Here is a 22,731-nt window from a genome sequence, read left to right as displayed (position 1 = left end):
TTGGCCACTGTCTTGAGACCTTCAGGTCTCACGGGCCACACTTTGTCTGATTCCAATCTATATTACCATACACTTATATTCAGTCAATTCAAGAGTGAGGAACAAAACAATAAATCAATAATAAAATAAAGGTAACTACATTTTTTTTATTTTTATGCTTTAACTGTCATTTTCAGAAATACTATACTATGATTCACTACTCAATTTTATCTTTTATCTGGAAGAAAATTGATGTGGAAGAACTGTTAAAACTGGACATTGTTGGAGAAGATCATACTCATCGTATCTCCTGTCTTGGAGTACCATACCCGTACTGAGAGCGCCGGAGTCCCTTGCCAGGAGAAGTCCTCAGTAGTTTGATCTCTTCTATACACGTTATCTAGAGTGTATGTTGTATAGACAATGTTCTTCTCCCAAACTTTTTCTCAAAGACAGTAGATCTGTAGTGTTTACTTAGATATGGTATACACTATTCCTCAGCAATGCACTGTTTGGACAGCCCTTGCGCATCAACTTTCTTCTGGAAGGAGGATATATTGGGTTGCTGAACTCTATTGAAATATTTCTGAAAATGAAAAAAAAAAGTTATTTTGTGTTATTTCTTTAATTCTATCGATCGATCTATCACATACGTTTATTATATTAACTCTGAATTTTATGTTTGTCAATTTCAGAGAAGCCTTACTAGGATCAGCCATGAACATCAGCAGCTAACAGAAAGGCTAAAAGATGAATCTAATCAGAAAGAACAACTAAGAAACCTGAAAAATGAAATGGAGAATGAGCGATGGCAGCTGGACAAGACCGTTGAAAGATTACAGAGAGAGGTATCCGCTCGGCATTTATTCTCTATACAAAGCAAATGTTTGTTTTTTTAGAAACCACACAAGCTGTACAAGATATATAGTGCAATTATTTTTACCTGACATCTAGTAATCCAGAAATTATGCTTCTTATAACAATATTAAATGTTAGTTCTACAAAAAGCACAATTAAGTTTCTTCCATGGTCACTCTGCTTGACTACGATTATGACTCCATATACAATAAACCATTTGGATATAAAGAATAGTTTGCCTACAGATAAGTAATTGTATGAACTGTAATTGCCTAATACACATTTTTAGGGGACTCCCTTCTGCTTTAATGGAATCTGTCAGTAGGATCCAAAGCCATCTATATGAGCAAGTAAGTAATAGGAAGTTGCAGTGCAGAGCTTTCTGTGATTGAGAGCAGACTGTCAGTCATTACATGTCTCACACTGGTAACACCCCCTTATATTGATGCAGAATCTCAGGGAGATCAGTGTCAGCCAATAGATCTTAACAGCTCATTTACATATAAGAAAAATGTGGACTTCTCTGAAATAAAAGATCAGACCACAGATATCACGGAATATGTATTTGGCTTTATTTATTTATTCAGTATGCATAGTGTTTATTATGTGTTCAAATTTTTGGAAATTAAATGGCAAACTCCTAAGGATTTTTAAAGAATATCTGCAAAATGTTTTTAAGCAGTCTGTTTTGTTAAAGGGAACCTGTCACCACTTTTTTGGTGTATAAGCTGCGGCCACCACCAGTGGGCTCTTATATACAGCATTCTAACATGCTGTATATAAGAGCCCAAGCCGCTGTGAGAGCATAAAAAACACTGTATAATACTTACATAACAATTGCGCGGTTGGCATATGAGCGTCTCCGTTCTCCGGTACTGGCGCCGCCTCTTTCGGCCATCTTCGTCCTTTTTCGGAAGCCTAGGTGCATGACGTGTCTACGTCATACACACTCGCTGGTCCTGCGTAGGCGCACTAAAATACTTTGATCTGCCCTGCTCAGGACAGATCAAAGTGCACCTGCTCAGGACCTGAATGCCGGCGAGTGTGTATGACGTAGGACGCGTCATACACTGCTGCTAGAGAAGGAGAACAAAAATGGCCAAAAGAGGCGGCACCGGCTTCGGTGAATGGAGACTCCCATATGGCCAACCGCGCGACCGTTAGGTAAGTATTATAAAGTGTTTTTTATGTTCTCTTATATACAACTTGTTAGAATGCTGTATATAAGCGCCCGGTGGTGGTGGCCACAGCTTATAGTCCAAAAAAGTGGTGACAGGTTCCCTTTAAGAGTATATTCATGCTGAATTTTTGGGGCATTTTTGGAGCAGAAACTCTCCAAAATCCTCTTCAAAAACTTTACTCTTAAAAAACACAATCTGCAAAAAGGCTCAGTGTGAACACACCTTAACATCTAGAAATGAACAGCCCACTTTTTCTTGTAGTGGTTTTCTTCTTTCCTTCTCAGATCAAGGAATGCAATTATAAGCTTTAGCTTCAAAGAGCCATTCTGCACCTAATTGTGAATCTCCATTGAGCAGCTGCTTCACTGCTCTATTTTTGAGCTGTTCATGAAGATGTTTTCTTTTGGTTATTCATTAACCATTTGGGTTGTGCCCAAATGACTGTGAATGGCTTGAACTGAGCACTCTGCATTCTGTGATCTCTGCACCGCTCTTGTAACAAATGTCTTATTTTTGTTGTCCCTGTGAATGCAAATTAAACCAAAGTGCCTTGTATTTCTCTTATGTGCTTATTATACAGTAATGCCACTTCACTAAGAGGTGTCTTCAAAAGAGCGAAGGTGAATTATACTGAGTGGCGTACTTGGATAAACATTAGGATGCCGCAGCGAGCTGTAGAATGGCAGCATGTAGGAAATGTGGTCAGTTAAATGGTGCTTTGTATGCAGCTGCAGAAAACATCTCCAATAAAATATTAACAAAGCAGTAACTTGAACATGTAGTTCCAACCTTAGAAGAAGCGTCATCATTCTCAATTGTTTCTCAGCAAAAGAGAAGTGGAACAAATTAGCACTCTTCATTTTACGCCATTCAGTACTACGCGGAGCATGACCTCACGGCTATGTCCATTCTCCTTTATGAAGCTTTTTTTTTTAAGCAAATCTCATAAGTAGAATCAGTCGCTAGAATTTCTAAAATGATAAATGCATTGGATCAGATATAAAGGTTATTTTAGGCCACTAGGCCATGGTCATATAAATAAATAGCAGCGCTGTTTTAAGATTGCCATTCACATCAGACCCTGTCCCAAATTATTTAAGTGCAATTTAAAGGGAATCTGTCACACGTTTTTTCCCCCAAATCTGAGAACAGCATAATGTAGGAGCAGAGATCCTGATTCCAGCTATGTCACTTACTGGGCTGCTTAGTGTAGTTTTGATAAAATCACTGTTTAATCAGCAGTAGATTATCATTAGAGGACTAGTCATGCTGCCAGGTAGTCCAGCATATGCATGAGCTTTGTATAACTGCGAGATCTGCAGCATAGAAACAAGTGATTTTATCAAAATGACAGCAAACAGCTCAGTAAGTGACACATCACTGGAATCGGGGTCTCTGTCTCTACTTTATGCTGCTCTCAGTTGGGGAAGCAAAAACCTAGTGACAACAACACAATAAAAATAGAATTTAAAAGTTAAAGGGAACCTGTCACCAGGATTTGCCCTTATATACAGCATTCCAGAATACTGCATATAAGAGCCCAAGCCAATGTGTATAATGTAAAAGTCACCTTTTATAATACTCACCTAGGGGGTGGTCTGGTCCGATAGGTGTTCCTGCTCTCGGTTCGGCGCCTCCTCCATCTCATGGGATCGCGATCCTCTTACACTCTTACACAGCCTCGTGTGGATGACTTGTTCTGGTGACAGGTTCCCTTCAATAGTAATAACAAGAAACAATGATGGCAAGGGGAGGCTGATGAGCTACACAAAACAAAATAATTAAAATAAGATTACAATACTGAGGGTTGCTACTGGATAGTGTGCACATGTATATTTATATAGCAAAAAATAATGAAGGCAGCACTTCAAAGTAGTGAAATTCAGACCTTTATTGGCCCATACTATGTGTCAGCAATGTTTCAATCCCTAAGGATCTTCGCAAGGCTTGAGAAACATTCTTAGGGATTGAAATGTTGCTGACACATAGCATGGGCCAATAAAGGCCTGAATTTCACTACTTTAAATTTCACTACTTTGTAGTGCTGCCCGCATGATCTTTCGCTCTATATCTTGGGTAATGAAATTGTTACTGTGTAGGAGATATGTGTGTTAAAATGTAACGTCAAGATGAAGTAGGGTCGACGAATGGCAGGGTCTGTTATGGAGGCCGGTGTGGGGACACAGTCTATCATTATTCTTTTGGAATATGTCGGATTATAATTTGTTTATTTTTCACTATTGATTTTATTTTTTCTGCATTACATTTCACCAAATCTCTATATATCTAACCTGAAGAATTGCATTGTAATTAACAATTTGTCTATATAGTCAATCCAATTGCACCATAGGTGAAAACCCAAAGAAATATAAGCCTGTTGCAGATTTTGGCCCATGCTTAGAATGTAACCCAGGACCCCAGTACTGCAAGGCAACAGAGCAAACCACTGTGCTATTGTGCACCAGTATTAGTGGACTGTAGTCTTCATCCCAGCAAAATTTACATGACAGATATTCCAATAATTATCCTCGTTAGGAATTTCAAAAGCTCCATACTTTTGTTTGCAAACTACATGAGACCACATGGGGGGAGGGGGGGCGGGTACAGCACTGGAATTTCTTCTGTCTAGTGTTTAGCCTAAATTCTTTTGGCTCTTATATATCTATATTACTTGCAACATTTTACATTCTTCCATAGCAAAATAAATGTTTTTTTTGTAATTTAAAGTTTTCGGATAGAAGCTGCATAATGATCCGTTTCCCCTTCCTGCAGACATATATTTTCAACATTAATCATTAAGTAATGCACAGGTTCCATTTAATTCCAGCGTGAACTGGTCTGTAGCCGCTGGAGTGCAGACCTTTCGTGGAATGTCCTTTGAAATGTGCGCACTGATATCATGCAGAAATCCAGCCGGGTTGTTAATCATTATGTTCGGTGCGCAGTCCCACTGCCTGTTTTGACATTGTCTACTTGGTCATGAGCTCCGTTTAAAGTTATCTGGATCACAGACCTCCTAACTAGTTGCAGAATTCACTTTCCTTCTGTCAAGGTCATTAGCAATGGGAGTTCATTAAAGGGCTAGACACACCAAAATTAATATGTCTACATATGTAATTAGGGCTTGCTTACACAGACACATTTGTAGACCATATTCTCTTGGTCTTTTGGGGGGTAAATAATAGTGGCTCTCTGTGGAGGAAAGGAAAATCTTTCCTTTGGGAATGATTTTTCTTTGTACCCATGTTGTGAAGTACTCCTAATTTTAGTAAAGTGAAATAAAAACAAAAGGATTGCAAAGCAAAAATAAAAAATTGTACAAAAACTGTTTTGAAGTTGCAGATTACAGACAATAGCCCCATACACTGTTGCGTAAATATAGTTTCCTCTCCAACCGCTTCACTGATGCCATTGCTCTGTGCCAGTCATTGCACTGGTTGTCTATCCGCTACAGAGTCCAATACAAACTTATCACTCTCACTCACAAAGCTCTCCACAGTTCCGCCCTACATCTCCTCCCTCATCTCTGTCTATCACCCCACCCGTGCCCTCCGCTCTGCTAATGACCTAAGACTGACATCCTCAGTAATTCGAACCTCTCACTCCCGTCTTCAAGATTTCTCTCGAGCTGCGCCTATGCTCTGGAATACACTACCAAAAACAATCCGAATAATTCCCAACACCCACACCTTTAAGCGGGCCCTAAAAACGCATTTCTTTAGACTAGCCTATCACCTCACTTCCCTGATCTAATCTAGTCCTATTCTGCCCTTCTAAAAAAAAAAAAATACTTCTAATTCCTGTCCCCTGTATCTTCTGATTGCATTCCTCTTCATGAACCTTTTTTACACTCTCTACTCGTATAAATTCTGGCTGGCGACCAGTCCAAGCAGCTGGTTTTTGAGTCCCCTATTAAATCAATGGTGGACAATATATGACAAGCTTTTCTCCCCCCCATTCACCTTTTGTGCCTCCTCTATTCCCTCATAGACTGTAAGCTTACGAGCAGGGCCGTCACTCCTCCTGGTATTTGAATTTTGTTATTCTGTAATGTCTCATGTTATCTATACATGTCCCCTCTGAATTGTAAAGCGCTGCGGAATATGTTGGCGCTATATAAATAAAAATTATTATTCTATTATTAAGTGTATACCCTTGTTTCTCCAAAAATAAGACAGGGTCTTATATTATTTTTTGCTTGGAAAGATGAGCTAGGGCTTATTTTCAGGGGATGTCTTTTTTTTTTTTTCTATAGCCAACAATCCAGATTTATTCTTGAACAAAAAAAAAATCAACATTTATTCAAATATTGTCATCAGATTCTGGGACATCAACATAACTCTCGAAATCATATGTGTAACACATGAATGTGTAATATTACACACACACACACACGCACGCGCGCGCGCACACACACACACACACACACACACACACACACACGTATATTCGCACACTGCCCATACACATGTATACTCGCACACTGCCCATACACATGTATACTCGCACACTGCCCATACACATGTATACCCGTACACTGCCCATACACATGTATACTCGTACACTGCCCATACACATGTATACTCGCACACTGCCCATACACATGTATACTCGTACACTGCCCATACACATGTATACTCGTACACTGCCCATACACATGTATACTCGCACACTGCCCATACACATGTATACTCGCACACTGCCCATACACATGTATACTCGTACACTGCCCATACACATATATACTCGCACACTGCACATACATACCAGCTTGTCTCCTCTTCAGCTCTAGGCTCCTGCAGTTAAGAGACCTTTGGTGACATCGTGGTCACATACATATCCTTCGGAAGTGTCATACTTGGAATAGAAATGCTGGGGGACCGTAAGAGAGTGAGGGCTCAGAAAGCCATGGAACCCATAGGGTGGAGGGGCGACATGACTAGAGGGAAGGGAAGGAGTGATGGGGTTAATGGAAACAGGAATGGTTTGTTTATAAGGCAGAATAAAAGGGATTGGTGGGTAGGAGGAGTTCCCTGGAGGAAGAGGTGGGACAGTTGAGGGGTGTAAGTAAAGGACTTTGACTTACCCCCTCTCTCTTGACTTCCGGATATGGAACGATCTGACTGGAGAGGTTCCTATAAGGTGTCAGGACGTCACCTTCTATTTCTCCATGGAGGAGTGGGAGTATTTAGAAGGACACAAAGATCTGTACAAGGACGTCATAAGGGAGGTTCCCCAGCCCCTCACATCACCAGACTTCCGGATATGGAACGATCCGGATGTGCGACAGGATGGCTGCTACCCGGGACCAGCGGATTCATCATGGCAGTGCACGGGCCCCTGGCAGCGCGGTCCCACGCCTTGGCTGCTGGGGGTTAACCCGTTGGCACTTTCCCCTCGCTCCCCTGTCAGCTGCGGGCGGCGTCCCCCCTCCCTCATATCTCAGGTACTTGCCGTGTGCGGGGGGAGCGAGGAGGAGATGTGAGAGCCCCTTCGGGGACCCTCCGCGGTAGGACGTGGGCAGGGCAGTACTCAGCTGCTGCTCCGGCCGCGGGAGGAATCTCCGTCCGGGCCGCGGCAGCCGTGAGGGGGGCGTGGCTTGTCTGCGGCCTATTTCCGGTCCGAGCCGCGGCCTGGATTGCTGGATGCGGCGGCTCCCGGACGGGGAGAGCGCCCGGCGGTGACAGAGGCCAGCTTTACCCCTCGCGGACGGTGGGGGGGCCGCGGAGCTGCAGCCAGTGGTGGGTCCGGCACCAGGGCAGGCGGGCCTGGGGCGACGGGTGCCCAGGAGGCGTCGGTGAGTGGGGGTGACGGCAGGGGCCCTGCGGTTTCTGCTTGGTCACCCAGATCAGGTTGCAGCTCCCGGCCGCGGCGGTCTCCCCCAGGAGGGGGAGGGCCCAGCGGACAGAGGCTTTCATGGGGCCCAGGAGGGCTGGATGCGGCGGCTCCTGGCCAGGAGAGCGCCCGGCGAGGACGGAGGCCAGCGTTACCCCACTTCCCCCGTGGGTGGAGGGGGGGTGGCCGGGGGGCTGCAGCCAGCAAGGGGTCCGGCACCAGGGCAGGCGAGCCTGGTGCGACGGATGCCCGGGAGGCGTCGGTACGTGGGGGTGACGGTGGGGACCCTGCGGTCCCCGCCTGGTCACCCAGAGCAGGCGTGCAGCTCCCGGCAGCGGCGGTCTCCCCCAGGGGGGCGAGGACCCGGCGGACGGATGCCTTCTGGGCCCAGGTGGGCAGGAGGCTGGCGGCTCTGGATGGGAGTCTGCTGGCAGCGGGTCGGGCCACAGGTACCCCCTGTCCTTGCAGGCAGCAGGGGGGGGTCGGGCCAGAAGATGAGGCCCGCGGTGGCAGCCCGTGGGTCGGGACGGTTTCCGGGGTTGTCGCCGCGGGACAGAAGATGGAGCTTGGAGGATGGTGCCCACGCGGCGTACCAGGAGGACGGCCGTGGTGGTGGCAGCGCTTCGGCGGCGTCTGCATTACATGAGCCAGAGGCGGTCGGCTCCAGCGAGGAGGAGGAGGAAGCAGCGACGGAAGAATCAGACGTCTGGATGGCGTGACTTTTATTCCAGGATACGCCGGGTCGCGGTCGGGTGAGACGGCCGTGGATTCGGCAGGGTTGGGGCGCAGTTGGTGGGGGGGGGCGGCTGCGGACACGGCAGCGCCGAGTGGGTTTGTGTTTTGACAAGGTATGGGGTTTACTGCAGTGGTGTATACGGTTGTGGAGAGTGCGCATGCACCGCCGGCGGCATGGACGGGATCGGTGGTTAGTAGGCGCAGGTGCGGCAGGCAGAGTGAGGGCGCATGAGGCGGCAGGGGAGCATTTTCGGGCAGAGGCGGCAAGGGCTGTGACAGAGTGAGTGGTGAGGAGCGAAGAGGGGGATGAGGTGGTGCATTGGGCTGACAGTGGTCAAGTGTGAGTTATGGGTGCTTCAAAGGCCCGCTGGGGGGGGGGCTCACTTGCTGGAGGATGTGAGGGATAAGATTTGAATGGGGGAACGTGTAGCAATAGTTTCGCTGCTGCTCCCCCTGGAACAGTTTCACCTGGATTAGGTTAAGCCAAGTGATTCCAGGAAGGATAAGTAGAGGGAGGGGAGCGCCGGTGGAGGCTCACCCCTCGTACATTTGCAACGTGGCTGCGGGCATTTGCGTTTTTGGCAAGGGTATCGGGGGAAGGAATTGGGTAATTGGTTCGGCATGGTTCGGTTATATGGATCCATTTGGGGTGGCTTGTTTAGGTCATATGGCGGTTTAGTCTGGCTTCAGTACGCCGTGTAATTTCAGCAAGGGAAGGTGTTGCGTGCCAGTATGCGGTAGGAGCATACGGGCACATCCTTATGGCTGCAGTGGATGGCGGCTCCTAGTCAGCCCCCCCCCTTTTGGGGGGTAGTTGGCTGTTCGGGGCGTGGAACCCCGGCGACACGGTCGATGAGGGTTTTTTGGGGGGAATAGAATGATGGGTGGTGCAGATTTGGCGCGGACGGTTGTCTTAAGCATACGTGTTGGGTTGTGGTAAGGAACATAGTAATTCTGCGTCTTTCTATTTATATTGGTGGATCTTTGCCTCCTTATTGGAAGTTTGTGCTGGGCTAGGGGACACCTGGTGGTTGTCAGTGGAAAGAGGGGTCAGGACGTGGCTTTGGGCAGGATGGGTGGGCCATTCGGGGCCCTCCTTGTCATGATTGGGTTTCTCTGTTGGTGGGTAGTGCCGGAAATGAGCTGTATATAGATGTATATATTTCGGCTTGTTCAAAACGTATCTTATCTGGAGGAGTCATCGGTGTATGCCTGCTTGGCTCCAGAATTGTCGGCGGTTTATTATGTGTCGTTGGACAGAGGGTGGGATTTGGTAAAGGCGGTGAGCCGTGGAGCATTGATGGCAAAGGTGGATTTGGAGGCGGCATTTAGGTTGTTACTGGTCCACCCTGCTAGCTAGCAGTTCTGGTGCTGCGGTGGGGAGGGGAGTTATTATTATGCTGATCGGTGGGGGCTAATGGGTTTTGTCCCATTTTATGTTCCGTTGGGGGCGGTTATTTCTTGGTGGAGTGGTTTGTGCGTGGTGTGTCCCAGCTTACACCTCTTATTCATTATAGGTTGATTCTCTTTACATCGGGTTGGCGGGTTGATGATTCGTTGAGGTTGTTTGTTTCATTGCAGATGGTGGTGGATACTCTTTTGGGCCTGTTGGCACAGGCGAAGACTGAGGGTCCAACGCCAGTGATACAGTTTGTGGGGGATAAAGTTTGATGTTATGGTCAGAGAGGTAGGATTCGTGGGTAATGGTGTGGTCCTATGGGCTGCGATAGAGGCAGTTAGGTCAGCTAAGACGGTGCGGTTTCAGGCGGTGCAGTCTTTGCAGGGGCGGTCGAACCACGGGTGCAGAGTTACGCCGCTGGGGGGCGTGTCTGCTGGACGGCTGGCGATGGCTGCGCCAAGGGTGCAGCCATCGGATCATTTGTGTGTGGTCACGAAGGAGATCAATGACGATCTGATGGTGTAGGAGGTTTTTTCTTACGGCGATTTAGTGGCCGCGGATTGTGGCTGGGTAAGGTGGTGCCTGATGGAACGTAGCTGCGGTACTCGGATGCAGCGGGTCCAGTTGGTTTTCTGGTTGGGCATTGTGGGGTAGCGCTTCCAATCGGTGGTAGTAGTCGGGTTGGGGAGGTTGGCAGTTTTTCCAAGAGGAAGGTGTGCTGTCATTCTGACTATCAGTTGGTGGAGAATTCGATTAATAGTTGGTTTGCTAATCCTGGGGCCAAGGGTGGCGTACTTGCGACAGTTGGTTTCGCAATTGTATGCGTTTAAAAAAAAAAAAAAAAAATGGTATGCGTGGCGCAACCAGTACTGGGGTTCGCCAAGGGAATAGCAGCTGCTTTGTTTCCTTCCAGTTCTGCAGGTCTCGGGAGTTGAGGCCGCGTAACAGACGAGGTGGGCACGGTGTGTCCTGAGGGCTTGTGGAGTCTGGTGTGGCTGTGTTGGGGAGCGGCTCGGTGCCCAGTGACTGAGGTTATTTGGGGCTGATATCCAGAAGTGTGGGTGGCGCGGATAACGTTGTTTGGGACAATGTGTGAGGAAGGCCCGGTGGAGTATTTGGTGGGGGCGTTGGCAGTGGTGATTAACGGTTTTCAGGCTGCTAGGCCGGCGTCAGCAGTGGAGCAGAGGGTGGCGACTGTGGCTGTCTTGTTGAGGATTAGATGTGGAGAGATGTTTTCGCAGGATCTTAGTGCGCGGCAGGCCTTGAAGGGTTTGGTCGTAAGGGTGTGAGGCAGCGGGATACAAGGGTCCGTCTCCGTTGTTTTGTGGCAGCGTTTGGTGAGTGGTTTGTGGTGGCTATGTTCATCTGAGCACGAGCAGGTTTTGTTTCCCTTGTCCAAAACGGTTTGTGTTAGCCTTTTGGGAGGCTTTGAGATTGTGGGGTTGGTCAGCCCATCTACGGTTAGGAGCGGAGGTTGGATGTTGGAGGATGTGTCCGAGGTGGTGCAGTGGGTTGAGCGCCGGCTTTGTCGCTCACCGAATCAGATTAGGCGGGTGGTGAAGGTTGGTGTTGTTATACGCGGTCCCGGGTGCGGAATTTATGTTGTGAGGACGCCCAGGATCATTATTGTGTCGCGTTTGTTAAGGTACCATTTTGTGGCAGCGCTGCAGACTGGATTGCAGGTGGCGGGGGTGGGCGCCCGGAATACTACGGGTCGTCTTCCTTCTGGATTGGGCTTCCACGGAGGCCCCTCGGTGGGCTCAGAAAAGGGGTGGTGAGAAGTATTGGGAGGTGGGAGTCCTCTTGTTTCGGTGTTACGTTGGCCTCAGTTGTTATCGGGTTAAGGCCAATGGGGGCGTTTGAGTCTTTTGGGAGTGGAATGGGTTGGCGTAACAGGTTGGTGTTATCTGTGGGTTTATAACCTCTGGGTTTTGTGGTGAGGGTGTGCCTCATTTGGATATTTGGGCATTCGTTGGTTCTCGGGGCCTCGACGGTCTGAGGCTCGCCCAAATTTTGCCAGTGGGGTCTGGACGGGTCGATGGTACTGGTCCAGTGAGTGGGAGGCAGCGATTAGGTATCTCGAGAAGTTATTTATGAATGTTTTAAAAAAAAAAAAAAAAAAAAAATTGTTGGTTTGTTGCATTGTGGAAGACATACCCAGGCTTAATCGTGGGGTAGTTTTTGATAGTGTGACCGGTTTGGAATGGCGTGTGGCTTGTGCGGTAGGCAGTATCAATCGAGCCTTTATTGGGGGGCGGCGCCTAAAGTTGGTGGCGCTGAACTGGTGGTTTTGGTGATGCGATGGGGGTGCATCTTAACGTTCTTGGTGCTGTTTGTGGACGCTGGGATTGCGTGGAGGTGTGGTACAAGCTTTTGGTGTGTGGCGGGTCCAGGCCACGTAAGGAGTCACGTGCCCTGTCCTGTGGCGGGGGGTAGGTCTGGTCCAGAGGCGGTTGAAGGCAATGGTAACTGGACAGAGAGACACCATCTTGGTATGGTGGCTCCAGGTTCCGGGATGTTGCAGGCACGGGGTTCTGCAAAGTTGGAGGGTTAATCCGTAGGTGATTAATACCTCATCTCTGGGTCGGTGTGTTGCGGCCAGGGATACTGGGGTGAGAAGTGGTTCCTGGACTGGGCCTACTCAGGGTTGTATATTTACTGTATTGGTTACTGTGTTACCTATTGTTATTTGTTGGGGTCGCCCGTTGGACGGCGCCCCCTTGTGTTAGTATGTAAATAATAGGTAATAAAGGCTGCTGTGGCCAATTTTAAACCAAGTCACATGCAGTTCGTGTATTATTTACAGATGGTATTGGTGGGTAACACACATACAGCACGACTGGAGAATCCTTCCTCAATGGTCAAGAAAGCCATGGAACCCATAGGGTGGAGGGGCGACATGACTAGAGGGAAGGGAAGGAGTGATGGGGTTAATGGAAACAGGAATGGTTTGTTTATAAGGCAGAATAAAAGGGATTGGTGGGTAGGAGGAGTTCCCTGGAGGAAGAGGTGGGACAGTTGAGGGGTGTAAGTAAAGGACTTTGACTTACCCCCTCTCTCTTGACTTCCGGATATGGAACGATCCCCGCCCACCCTCCCTTGTGTTTAATACCGAGGGGAATTTTGTCTGGGTTGTTTCTTTGTCACAGCAGCGGGGGGTAGGTCTGGTCCAGAGGCGGTTGAAGGCAATGGTAACTGGACAGAGAGACACCATCTTGGTATGGTGGCTCCAGGTTCCGGGATGTTGCAGGCACGGGGTTCTGCAAAGTTGGAGGGTTAATCCGTAGGTGATTAATACCTCATCTCTGGGTCGGTGTGTTGCGGCCAGGGATACTGGGGTGAGAAGTGGTTCCTGGACTGGGCCTACTCAGGGTTGTATATTTACTGTATTGGTTACTGTGTTACCTATTGTTATTTGTTGGGGTCGCCCGTTGGACGGCGCCCCCTTGTGTTAGTATGTAAATAATAGGTAATAAAGGCTGCTGTGGCCAATTTTAAACCAAGTCACATGCAGTTCGTGTATTATTTACAGATGGTATTGGTGGGTAACACACATACAGCACGACTGGAGAATCCTTCCTCAATGGTCATGAGAATTTGCTCCGTTTGACTTCTCTTAATGCCGACTGACTGTAACTAGGGCTTATTTTTGGAGTAGGGCTAATATGTCACGCATACTCCAAAAATCCTGCAAAATCGTGCTAGGGCTGATTTTTGGGGTAGGTCTTAGTTTCAAGGAAACAGGATATGTACCACTGCATGCCATAATTAAATAAAACATTATAAAAAGTACTACATGGTATACAGCATGTTCCAGTAGGAGGTAAATAAATTGTATAATCTGGTCAATGAATGCCAAAAGGGCCCTTTGGTCGGTAAGGCTTAAACCATAACCATATGAGCTTCTTATGTCAATTCACATGCAATCTCATCTCATGCTTGCAGTATTTTTTTCTATTCACACAGAGTTTATGGTTCTATCACATGAGGTTTCTATTGCCTTTTACACATGGACTAGCGAACCGGATCAAATGGAATCCAAGAAATCCATTCTAAAACAGAAAGTTGTTTCTATTGAATGAGTAATTAAATCTAAATGTTACTGTGGTTAGCAATGTAGTCTAATACACAAAACCTCACCAACATTTGCAGAGCATAAAAATAAGCCCAATATCTCCACATCAAAGGTAGTACAGACAAACTAAACAACACTAAATTGTATAGGCTTGGCGCTAGTGCTGATAACCATATTAATCAGTAGATAACTATAGTAGATCTTCCACAGCAACAGTCTTTTTGGCCCTGATTCATCAAGACAAACTATTTTCTCTCTGGTTTTGATGAGAAGGCGACTTGTAGTCAGACACTCATGATTTTAGAACAAGTGCACAACATTCTAGTAATTAGTAGCATCTGATAGCTCCCGCCAGGAATCCTATACCAGTGCCTAGCTGAAGGAAGAATTCTGATGTAAGTCACTCCACAGCTCATCATAAATGAGATGAGCTGTGGCGTCACGAGCCCGCAGTGCCCCGGACATGCCGCAGCTCTCCCATTTTGGCATAGATTTGCGAAACTAGTGTGAAAATGGCAAAAGTCACAACATTTTAAAGCAGACTTCAGTTGTGCCAATTTTTTTTTTTACTTTTCAAAGACATTTACACCAGAATTTGGGTGAAATGGCTTTAATGAATCGGTGCCTTTGTGTTCATACCCCAGTTGTTCTCACCATTCGTCGTCTGGTATCTTTGTCTCTCAACACTGTTTGACTGCAAGTAATACTTTCCTCCTAGCCCAACACGGCATCAATAGATGGACATATGCTTGTGTCTAATCCACTTCTAAGGAGGCTCCTTTGTTTCAAAAAAGTAATCTTTCACAGCTGCAATGGTTCTTTTTCTAAATTTTTACTGCAGCCTTCTTCTGTATAGCTGGGTATTATAAGAAAGCTATAGTGGGCATAGTTTAGACAGACATATACACTGCATAGATCCTGATTAAACGTTTCTGCTCCACACTTTAATGTTCTACTTACAATATACAGTTAAAACCAGGCCATTAAACATCAGTTGCACATAACCCAACTGGTTTTGCCTCATCAGGCTTTCTTCAGTCTCAGGTATTACATGCAATTGATGTTCTATTTGATGGGCTGGTATTTTGTTCTGTTTTCACAATGCCCAGTATGGTCTCCTGATTGAACTGCAACAGCACTTTAGAGATGGACCATAGCAACTGTGAGCGCGTTTGAACCAAAGGAGCCTCTATAGAAGTGATGTATCTATCCGCTGGTGGCAAGTTGGATAGAAGGGAAGGAAGTAGTCGTTTCAGTTGACTGTTGTGGGAGATAGACTGTTCTACTTACCAACATTAGCGTCATGCTTTTAAGTTATGGTTTTGATCGGCATTGTAGTCTTGTAGTGCTGTGGTCCTGGTCCAAATATTACTAAAGGCAACATCAGCAAGAAGATTGTATGTGCTCTTTGTTTTGTACGGTTTGCTACCACACCCTAAAGACATACTGATATGGAATTTAGATGGTCCCAATGGAGATAGTCAATGCATGGCAAGGCAGATTACATATATGAGCAAAATAAATAAAAATTACATTTTATTTTTAGGTGTCAGAACATGTTGAGTTTTCCCGGATGTCCACAGTTGAGCTTCAAAAACAGTTTGATGAACATAAAGATAAAAATCGTAAGGAGAATAGTGAAATGCAAAGACAACTTAAAGATAAAATCCTGGAGGTAGAAAGGTGCAACCAGACAATCCGGAAACTACAAGACGAGGTAGGAAGACCACTTATGACTGTGACATGCTTATCTTTGCCCAGCTGCAGCAGTGGTACGGTTTCTGATTTTGCTTGACGTTTTACTTTATATTTTCCTTAATTTGAAAAAAAGAATGTTTACCATAAAAAACGTAGAAAATATCTATGGCAAATTATTATTTTTTTTTTTTTTTAAACATCTTTTTATTAAATTTTAACCGAATTTCTTTTACAATCTGCTCTTATACAAAGAGCATTTCATTGATGACATTATAATCAAAACAGTCCCGCCCACCCCTCCCCCCCGCTCTGCGTGCGACCAGAAGCAACTTAAAATGGTAACTTATGTAATTGGTATGTGTCCATTGAGCAGTTCAAAAAGGTACCAAGAGGTCTGTCCAAACTGAGATTTAAGTCTATCCTTAAGCACTGTAGCCAAGTTAGGTATAAATAAAGACCATGTTTCAAAGAAACGCTTAGTCAGCTTCTCCTTATTCGACAGTGCATCCAGCCAGTCCATTTTGAATATGAACATTAGTTTTGTTTGGATAAACGCTGGACAGGGGGCTTCAGGATTTACGCAGAGATGTAGGATACTTTTTCTAGTGGCCGAGGCCCAAATAGTTAACATTGCCCTGGTACCTCTCGGAAGACTTTGTTGAGCCTCCTCCAACATGTTAAAAATCGCCCACTGTGGTGTCAGAGCAAACTGAATATTGTATGTGTTTTGTAAGACTGAGTGAACGCTTCTCCATACTCCCTGTATCTGAACACAGTCCCATAAGTGGTGAAACAGGTCAGTGTCTCTTATGCCACATTTAGAACAAGAGTATTTGGCATTTGTGTCCATTTTTGATTGAATTTTTGGAGTAATATATGCTCTATGTAGAATCATCAAGGCCATATCTGTGAAATTATTATTTTTAAATATCTTCATTGCTGACAAATGATCTCCATATGGTCTCCATGCATAATGTTTCACCATGCAGACCTTCTGTTGACATTACTTCTCCCTTAATCTTTTGGATGTTGTCAAGAAAACATTGAAAGTGTGGCTTTGCGACAACATTGCACCTGAAAATCGAATTGGACAAGTTATCATTATATTTCTGTTTTTCTCAAATAATAATCTCATTTTTAGTATTTAACACTTCAACGGATACTTCTACTTGTACATCTATAATATACTCAAATGATATACAGTGGGTACGGAAAGTATTCAGACCCCTTTACATTTTTCACTATTTGTTTCATTGCAGCCATTTGGTAAATTCAAAAAAGTTCATTTTTTTCTCATTAATGTACCGTCTGCACCCCATCTTGACAGAAAAAAACAAATGTAGAAATTTTTCCAAATTTATCAAACAAGAAAACCTGAAATACAGTACAGCCATAAGTCTTTTTGGGAATGATGCCACAAGTTTTTCACACCTGGATTTGGGGATTCTCTGGCATTCTTCCTTGCAGATCCTCTCTAGTTCCGTCAGCTTGGATGGTGAAGGTTGGTGGACAGCCATTTTCAGGTCTCTCCAGAGATGTTCACTTAGGTTTAAGTCAAGGCTCTGGCTGGACCAGTCAAGAATGGCGAACAGTTGTTCTGAAGCCACTCCTTTGTTATTTTAGCTGTGTGCTTAGGGTCATTGTCTTGTTGGAAGGTGAATCTTCGGCCAAGTCTGAGGTCAAGAGCACTCTGGAAGAGGTTTTCTTCCAGGATAGGAAGGATAGGATCTCTGTTCTTGGCCGCATTCATCTTTCCTTCAATTGCAACCAGTCGTCCTGTCCCTGCAGCTGAAAAACACTCCCATAGCATGATGCTGCTACCACCATGTTTCACTGTTGTGATTGTATTGGGAAGTTGATGACCAGTGCCTGCTTTTCTCCACACATACCACTTGAAATTATCATCAAAAGTTCTATCTTCGGCACATCAAACAAGAGAATCTTATTTCTCATAGTCTGGGAGTCCTTCATGTGTTTTTTTTTGCAAACTCTATGCGGGCTTTCATGTGTCTTGCACTGAGGAGAGGCTTTCATCGGGCCACTCTGCCATAAAGGCATGACTGGTGGAGGGCTGCAGCGATAGTTTGACTTTGTGGAACTTTCTCTCATCTCCCTACTGCATCTCTGGAGCTCAGCCACAGTGATCTTGGGGTTCTTCTTTACTTCTCTCACCAAGGCTCTTCTCCCATGATTTCTCAGTTTGGCTGGACGGCCAGGTCTAGGAAGAGCACTGGTGGTCCCAAACCTCTTCCATTTAAGGATTATGGAGGCCACTGTGCTCTTAGGAACCTTGAATACTGCAGAAATTCTTTTGTAACCTTGGCCAGATCTGTGCTTTGCCACAATTCTGTCTTTGAGCTCCTTGAGCAGTTCCTTTGACCTCATGATTCTCATTTGGTCTGACATGCCTGTGAGCTGTGAGGTCTTATATAGACAGGTGTGTGCCTTTCCAAATCAAGTCCTGTCAGTTTAATTAAACACAGCTGGACTCCAGTGAAGGAGTAGAACCATCTCAAGAAGGATCACAAGGAAATGGACAGCATGTGACTTAAGGCCCCGTCACACTAAGCAACATCGCTAGGAACATCGCTGGTAACGAACAACTTTTGTGACGTTGCTAGCGATGTTGCTGTGTGTGACATCCAGCAACAACCTAGCCCCTGCTGTGAGGTCGTTGGTTGTTGCTGAATGTCCTGGGCCATTTTTTAGTTGTTGCTGTCCTGCTGTGAAGCACAGATCGCTGTGTGTGACAGCGAGACAGCAACAACTAAATGTGCAGGCAGCAGGAGCCGGCTTCTGCGGAGGCTGGTATCCAATGTAAACATCGGGTAACCAAGAAGCCCTGTCCTTGGTTACCCGATATTTACCTTTGTTACCAGCCTCCACCTCTCTCACTGTCAGTGCCGAGAGGTAATTAACCCGATGTGTGCTGTAACTAGGAGAGCAAGGAGCCAGCACTAAGCTGTGTGCGCTGCTCCCTGCTCTGTGCACATGTAGCTGCAGCACACATCAGGTAATTAACCCGATGTGTGCTGTAACTAGCAAGGAGCCAGCGCTAAGCATTGTGCGCTGCTCCCTGCTCTGTGCACATTTAGCTGCAGCACACATCGGGTTAATTAACCTGATGTGTGCTGTAACTAGGAGACTGGGGGCTGGTCACTGGTTGCTGGTGAGCTCACCAGCAACTCGTGTAGCCACGCTCCAGCGATCCCTGCCAGGTCAGGTTGCTGGTGGGATCGCTGGAGCGTCGCAGTGTGACATCTCACCAGCAACCTCCTAGCAACTTACCAGCGATCCCTATCGTTGTTGGGATCGCTGGTAAGTTGCTTAGTGTGACTGGACCTTTAAATATGTGTCTGAGCAAAGGGTCTGAATACTTATGACCATGTGATATTTCAGTTTTTCCTGTTTAAATTTGCAAAAATTTCTACATTTGTTTTGTTTGTTTTTTTTCTATCAAGATGGAGTGCCTAATGCACATTAATGAGAAAAAAATGATTTTTTTTTTTAATTTACCAAATGGCTGCAATGAAACAATGAAAAATGTAAAGGGGGTCTGAATATTTTCTGTACCCACTGTATCATAAACCTATGTTGTTTGCAGGTCCCACCAATGTGATCAGCATTTATCTCAAGATTCTCAATTATTTATTTGTATGAGCTTCTGACCATCTTTCCTCTGACAGCAGCAGGACCCCATCCTCTGGTTAGTTGATGGTCACCCTGGAGGGATCTGCATCTAATATACATTTAGGACACCCCGGATGTGCTGTAACTGTATAAAGTAGAAATATCCTTCTACTGCATCTGGGAGCTTTGTTTTACATATGAGATAATGGATGATTATTTTTTGACTTTTGAGTGATCTGATGTAAAGGATAAGTATATGTTGATGTCACGTACATTTATAGCGTTTAAATTCTTCTGTAAGGCCCTGTGCGCACTGGAAAATGGAATTTTCTCAAGAAAATTCCGCAGGTATTCAAAGATTACCGAACCCGCGGTAAAAAACCGCGGCAAACCGCACCCGAAAACCGCATGCGTTTTGCTGCGGTTTTACAGCGGTATTGCCGCGGTTTTGCTGCGTGCGGGTTGGTATGTGCTTTATTGCATTCAATCCAATAAAGCACATTGAAAAAAAAAAGAAGTCATTTCATTCTGAGATAGAGAAATAGACAGAAGAATAGATAGATAGAAGAATAGATAGACAGACAGAGGGATAGATAGAAGGACAGATAGAGGGATAGATAGATAGATAGAGGGATAGATAAATAGAGGGATAGATAGAGGGATAGATAGAAGAATAGACAGAGTCCCTGTGAGCACACTCTGCATTTCTCACGGTCGGCAGTGAGTTCACATTACCGGCCGAGGGAAATGCCCTGGAGTTACCTCTGCTGTCTCGCTGCGAGGCTGCATTCAGCAGTGTCTGTGTCAGTCGCGGCTGGATGCAAGCATCGCAGGACGCCGGAGCTGTGGATTACGTTGGAGCTTTGTTTCGGGAGGGGTTAATAAAAGGGTGAACGAGGCTTGTTTGTGTTTTATTTAAAATAAAGGATTTTTCGGTGTGTTTTTTTTCACTTTACTTACGGGTTGATCATGTCAGCTGTCACATAGACGCTGCCATGATCAAGCCTGGAGTTAATGGCAGTGATCCGCCACCATTAACTCCTTGTATTACCCTGACTGCCACTGTTACACGGCTGCAGGAAGAGCCGGGGACACTCCGGTAGTGCCGCATAATGCATGCGACAGTGCCGGGGCAGCTGTGGCTGATATTCTCGAGTGAGGCGGGGGACATTAACCCTGCTCCTCGCCCTCTCCAGCCTGAGAATACCGGGCCGCCGCTGTGTGCTTACCTCGGCTGGACGGTAAATATATAGCGGAGCCCACGTGTTTTGTTTTATATTTCCGTTTGCTTTCTATGTGTGTTCTATGTGTCTGTGTTCTATGTCTGTGATGTCTGTGTCTGTGATATGTGTGTTTGTTTACTCTCTGCTTTTCTTCTTCTTCCTGTAATGACATCACTTCCCTGCAAAACCGCAGGCAAGCGGTATACATTACCGGAGGTAAACCGCGAAATACCGGAGGGAATAACGCAGGAAAAAGCAGTGAACCGCACAGAATTTGCTGCCTGCGTTATTCCCTGCGGGATTTCACGATTACATTGGAGTCAATGGAGTGAAATCCCGCAGCGATGTGCGGAAAAGAATTGACATGCAATTGTTTTTGCTGCGGGAATCCCGCAGCAAAACATGCAGCTGTCAAAATCCGCCTAGTGCGCACAGGATTTTTTTCCCCATAGGTTTTGCTGGTGATTCACTGCAGAGATGTTATGAACATTTCCTGCAGCGAAACATGCAGCAAATCCGCAGAAAATCCGCGGCAAAATCCGGTAAGTGCGCACAGGGCCTAAGAGTGCAGCGTCCTCTTTTTGCCAAACTACTGATATCTGTGGTGCTTTTTTCAATATACTTGAATTGTAATTCTCCCCTTGGATTTTTTTCTTCAAAAGACTGTGAAACGCCAATGTGACTGATAGTGAATGATCTCTGAGCTGAATTGTGTCATATGCTAAATCACTTTCTATCTTTTTATACTTCACTCAGATCAGACATTTGGAAGAAAATTTACAAGACCACCAGAGCGCCCACGATGAGTCTCTAACCAAGAACCATCTTCTACAACAGACTATAAAAGATCTTCAATATGAATTAGATGCCAAAACTCATTTGAAGGATGAACGGTCAAAACAAGTGAAATCTTTGGAGGTATAATCTAAAAAGCACACATCAAGTTGCATAGAGCCAAATAAGATTGGAAATACACTACAATTGATCAAGGTTTTGCTAAGAGAATAGTAAAGTGATCAATTAAAGCACCACTCCAGCTTTTTTTTTTTTCTCCGCGCTGGAGTAGTGGTACATCTGTTTTCTGCCCCCGGTCTTCTACTTACCCTCCAATGGCTTCATCTTTTACTGTCGCTGCTCTGGTCCTATGGCGCCATCTTGTGACTGTAACTTCTGACTGGCCGCAAGTTAGAAGTTACATCACAAGCTCTCAATCCAAGTCTATGAGAGGCAGAATGTGACCAGAACAAGGCTCTCATAGAGATGTATTGAGTTATGACCTCCGATGTACTCCATGAAACACTGGAGCTGTCGACAGGTCACAAATCACAGGAAACCGTCCGGAAGCGACGCTGGAAATGGATAAAGACGGTGGAAGGGGAGTATATTAAAGGGGAAGGGAACTTAAAGCACTACTCCAGCCCTGAAATAATAATAAAAAAACACTGGAGTGTTTCTTTAACTTTGGATCTGCAAAAGTAGATTAAAAAAGCCATAATACGTCCTCTTTTTACCATCTTCATTATGGCTCCAACACCTGGATCCCCTGCAGCCTTACTGAAACTCAGTTTAGTGTGATCATTAAGCAATCTTAGCTGTCATGTACACACTATTTCCCCTGCCCTCCCACCCTCCTCCAATTGAACTTATATTGTACATGTGATCGCAGTGTGATGAGGGGAATAAGCTCCGACTAAAAGCAAATGGTGGCAGTGTAACTTCATGAGGAACGTGTCCAAGTCTTTTCTCTTTAACATTAGCCCATCTGAAGGAGAGTGGGGACACCTCCATAAACATTGTTGTCAAACCAGCAAAATTTGATCCTAATCTATTCAGCATGCGCAAATGTCGTTTTCCACAATACAGGGAGGGGGAGATCAAAATTCTTTTAATATAGATGCTAAAATGCTGCACAACTGAATTAGATTTTTCCCCCCCTAAATATTATGACAGTCGTGTTTTTTTTTTTTTCATTTTATGCATGTTGTGGGTATAATATAATCATGTGTGTGTTCCCCAATTAAAAGATCACGGGAGACATTTAAATATTATATTTTGTTGGTTTACCCTGTAACTGGAGTATTTATAGGCTCAGGGGGAAACAGCCTTCTATTTTGTTAT

General features: G+C 45.4%; 1 protein-coding gene across 2 annotated transcripts in view; it reads left to right on the top strand.

Annotated features, from left to right (window-relative positions):
- Positions 1 to 22,731, top strand: part of CGNL1 (cingulin like 1) — a 202,334-nt gene that overhangs the window by 144,212 nt on the left and 35,391 nt on the right. For both annotated transcript variants that reach the window (XM_075345733.1, XM_075345735.1), the window contains exons 11-13: positions 675 to 827; positions 15,609 to 15,779; positions 21,370 to 21,531. In XM_075345733.1, coding sequence (XP_075201848.1) covers positions 675 to 827; positions 15,609 to 15,779; positions 21,370 to 21,531 — 486 coding nt within the window. The remainder of the gene's footprint in view (positions 1 to 674; positions 828 to 15,608; positions 15,780 to 21,369; positions 21,532 to 22,731) is intronic.

The sequence above is a fragment of the Anomaloglossus baeobatrachus genome, chromosome 4 (assembly GCF_048569485.1).
Source record: "Anomaloglossus baeobatrachus isolate aAnoBae1 chromosome 4, aAnoBae1.hap1, whole genome shotgun sequence".
Classification (NCBI taxonomy): Eukaryota; Metazoa; Chordata; class Amphibia; order Anura; family Aromobatidae; genus Anomaloglossus; species Anomaloglossus baeobatrachus.
Note: the sequence above shows the minus strand (reverse complement) of the source record. Positions and strands in the feature narration are given on the sequence as shown.